Here is a 3,819-nt window from a genome sequence, read left to right as displayed (position 1 = left end):
TTTTATTTATTATATTTGTATAATAATATTTTTTTATATAATAAAAAACATTTGAAGATGAAAATTTGTGCACCCCAAAGCTTTTAAATATTCATTATTTATAGATTGTTTGTATTATGAATCTTTCATAACAATTACTCCCAATAGAGGTCATTTTCCAAGTCAATTCAGGAAGAGAGAAAACCTGTGCACTTTGAATAACTGATTAATGATTAGCTAGTTTCAAATTTAAAAAACAGCTATAGAATATATTCCTGGTAATGTATACTTCTTCAAAAAATGCTTCTTCTTCATCATTTTCATAATATATATAATCCAAATGAGAAGGAGGAAACTGAGGAGAACCAGCTGTGCCTAGACCCAATTTTTGAGGACATGGTCCGATCCATGGATACATTAAATTTTTTACAATTATTTGAACCGTTTTAATACTCAACTTTGAAATTACCGGCACTAGTTTTTCTTTGCAACTTTGTTAATGTATAAGGACGCAACTTGACTCATACTATAACTATTAATAATCAATCTCGCTACGTTACTAACAGTATTTCTGTCAATTTCTGCCGATTCTCATTCTCATTTATGACCGTGTTTAATGGAATTGTCTTTATAGATGTGTCTAATAAAAATGTCTTTTTTATAGTTGTATTTAATAGAAGTGTCTTTATAGATGTATTTTCTAGATATGTCTCCTTATACATGTATTTAAAATATAATAATTAATTATTATTGGCAATAAGTTAGCAGATAATATATTGGTACCCTATACTTTTTCATTAATAATACTAGAACATGTTATTTTATTAAACGAAAATGTTTGGTAACTAAAGAAAATCAGCAAAAACAGCCATAACTTGCCTTATTTAGCATTTATTAATTGTTGCGACAATTAATGAATGCTAAATAAAATAAGTTCTAGCTGTTTTTTTTTTTTTTGTCTCTCTAACATTATCTTTTATTAAAATATATAATAGCAACTCGGCTACTTGAAGAGTATATATACTATTGGATTGACAAAGTAAAACGTTATATATCAACATCTATCCTTTCTGTATTTACAATGCCTTCCAATGAATTTAATCTGAAACAACTCATCCTAACCTTTTTCCCAGTTAGTGTTAAGATGTGACTACTTCTCCCATAATAGTTAATTTGGAAATTAATCTCAATGCATAAAAATTAAAATAATGAGTAAAAGATACTAGTGGGGACGGAATCTGGAAATAAAAATTTCCATTAGAGTTCTCATAAATTTAAAGGGGAAAAAGAGGATTATTGTTATTAGTTAGTATTACAACTTGGCTTGTTGAAAGTTTAGATGACTTCGGCATAATATTATAGATTTAATTTCTATACATACACTATTAGTTTAAAATAAATTAACAAAGACATTGAATTTTATATATTATCACATCTAATCAAGCAAAAATAATCACTTTTATATACTGACAATTTTGAATGGTCATTCAGATAAATACATTTAATCAGTTTACACAGTATAATAACATTTTTCACACTAAGGTTGTATTAAAATTAAACTTCATTATTATTATTATACATTGCCATCAACATTCCCTTTATGTGGAGTATAAAACATAAAACATTCGGAAAACAAGAAAGAGTAACAACAATTTTAACGTTAAAGAATGAAGAACGACGAGTAATAGTTCTACGTGAAAGATATTATTCACAGGCTAAGTTTTATGTTTACATTATATTTAATTATTGATTTTTTTTTTTAATTTGTCTACACACTAGCCACTAGGCATCAGTATATCCGACAACTTCAAAGTTCAAACACAAATATGCAATGGATTTGTTACTGAAGGATATATATCTATCAATAATATCTTCAAATAGTAGAGATATATATAAAGAATTGAAGGATGCTGAGGCTGAATTGAATATATGGGAGTGGTTATAATCCTTTTTCCTTTTATAGTGCATATAATTTATATTTCATATAGTAGTTCCTAGGTCTGGACCAAGCTATATATTGGATTAATATATATAAATATGTCATTTTTTTAATGGATTATGGCCCACAATTTGTGCTAAATATATGTAAATGGATGCTATTTTAATTTCAAATGTAATTTTCAAGCAGTTCATGCTGAGCAGTTAGACTAATGCTTCAAAGTTGCCAAGGGTTTACCTGCCTTTTTGGGGTTTTCTCCAGCCACTTCTTCGATTCCTACTTTCTAAATTCCCCCATTTTTCAAATTTCTATGGGTTTTTTTTATGTTTTAAAGTAAGAAAGAAATTTAATTCTCAAGAGCATTTTAATTTTATGCTTTCCAACAGGCTTTTGATAGTTATCTATCCACCACTACTACCACTTCTTTTATTCTGCTGCTCCTGTGGTATTTGCATGATATAAAGAGACATAGAAACTTGACATTAATAATCATATATAGAACTGCTAGTTTAAAACATTGGTCAATATTTACACCACAATAATAGAGACATTAGCATTATTTTATTAGGAGCTTATACAATACTTTAATATATTAAGTACATATACAATACATAACTAACAATTTGCATATACGTATACCAGAAAAGTTCAAATTTGTTGCAATTTACTACTACTATTTAAATCATGTATATTGCATCAATAAGAGGGAAGAAGGTGGAAGAAGACGAAGGATCATTGGTCATAGTAATATTATATACAAGTAATTATGTAACCACCACCTAAACAAAAAGAAATTAATTATATTGGTTTAACATCAACAATAATTAATGATTAATAATTAACAATGAATGTATACTAATTCAATCTCTCTAACTCATCTTCCATCTCTTTCCTAGCTCCTGCACATTCCAGCCTTGAAGTCAAACCTACACATTTGAGAGAATCTTCTTTCTTCTTAAACCCTCTATATCCAAATCCAATTGAGCAATTTTTCAAGGTGGCTCCAAATTTTTAATGAGGAGATAATGAAGTTATTTGGTATAGTTTCAATGATGTATATGATTAAGCAATAAGGTTCTTTGTTCTAACTTTACCATAATTAAGTCCTACAAAGATGTTGGTTTTCAAGACAGATAAAGAAATGCAATTGAGAAGGAATTTTATGGTTCTTGGTGGTAGATACCAAGTTATTTGGCAAGGATTCAAGGCTGAGAATACCATGGGATGACCTATCATTTACATAGATGATGGATTTACAAGATTATTGGATATTAAGATTGGTTTTTGTTGTATATGTTCTTTGTGTCTACATATTTATCAGATCAGCTTCTGCAAGTGAAGGTTAGCAACTTAAGATTGTAACTCTAAAAGAATTATTATAATTACTCAATCCATTCCAAATTGATTAGTCATTTTTCTGATATATTCATAAGTCAATGTTTCTGGATGCAATTTATTTCTAGCTAGATATATCAATTTATGAATGTATTAGAAAAGTCAAAACAACTTTTTTCCTTTTGACGGGTAAAACAACTTTTCAACATGGAATGGAAAGAGGACCGATTTCTTTTCATCTAGAGTGCAACATATGTTATCATAGTTCATAAAGAATCTGCCTTGAAAATGCAGAAACAAAACAAGGTAGTTTCATATACTCCAACACCTAGAAAATCTGGAAAACAATTCACACTTTCTATGAGGAAATCTATTTTGGTAGCACAGAATGTTTATAATCTATAACATTTTTCTACCCTTATGCAGGGTTTGAGAGCATAGCATGCTGTGCTGATTCAAATTATACAGATCCAGTGACCACCTTAAATTACACAACAGATTACAGTTCTTTCCCTGACAAGAAAAGTTGCCGGCACCTATCTGAAACCCTGTTACACCAAATTAGA

The 3,819-nt window shown here is 28.8% G+C and overlaps 1 protein-coding gene across 1 annotated transcript in view; it reads left to right on the top strand.

The window, feature by feature from the left end:
- The window catches only part of LOC107642298 (nodulation receptor kinase), a gene marked incomplete in the record, with an annotated part of 7,210 nt that continues 5,760 nt past the window's right edge, over positions 2,370–3,819 (top strand). Inside the window, 3 exon segments of the mRNA XM_016345606.2 lie at positions 2,370–2,678; positions 2,815–3,259; positions 3,680–3,819. Of these exon segments, the coding sequence (XP_016201092.1) occupies positions 3,163–3,259; positions 3,680–3,819 (237 nt within the window).

The sequence above is a fragment of the Arachis ipaensis genome, chromosome B05, assembly GCF_000816755.2.
Source record: "Arachis ipaensis cultivar K30076 chromosome B05, Araip1.1, whole genome shotgun sequence".
NCBI lineage: Eukaryota > Viridiplantae > Streptophyta > Magnoliopsida > Fabales > Fabaceae > Arachis > Arachis ipaensis.
Note: the sequence above shows the minus strand (reverse complement) of the source record. Positions and strands in the feature narration are given on the sequence as shown.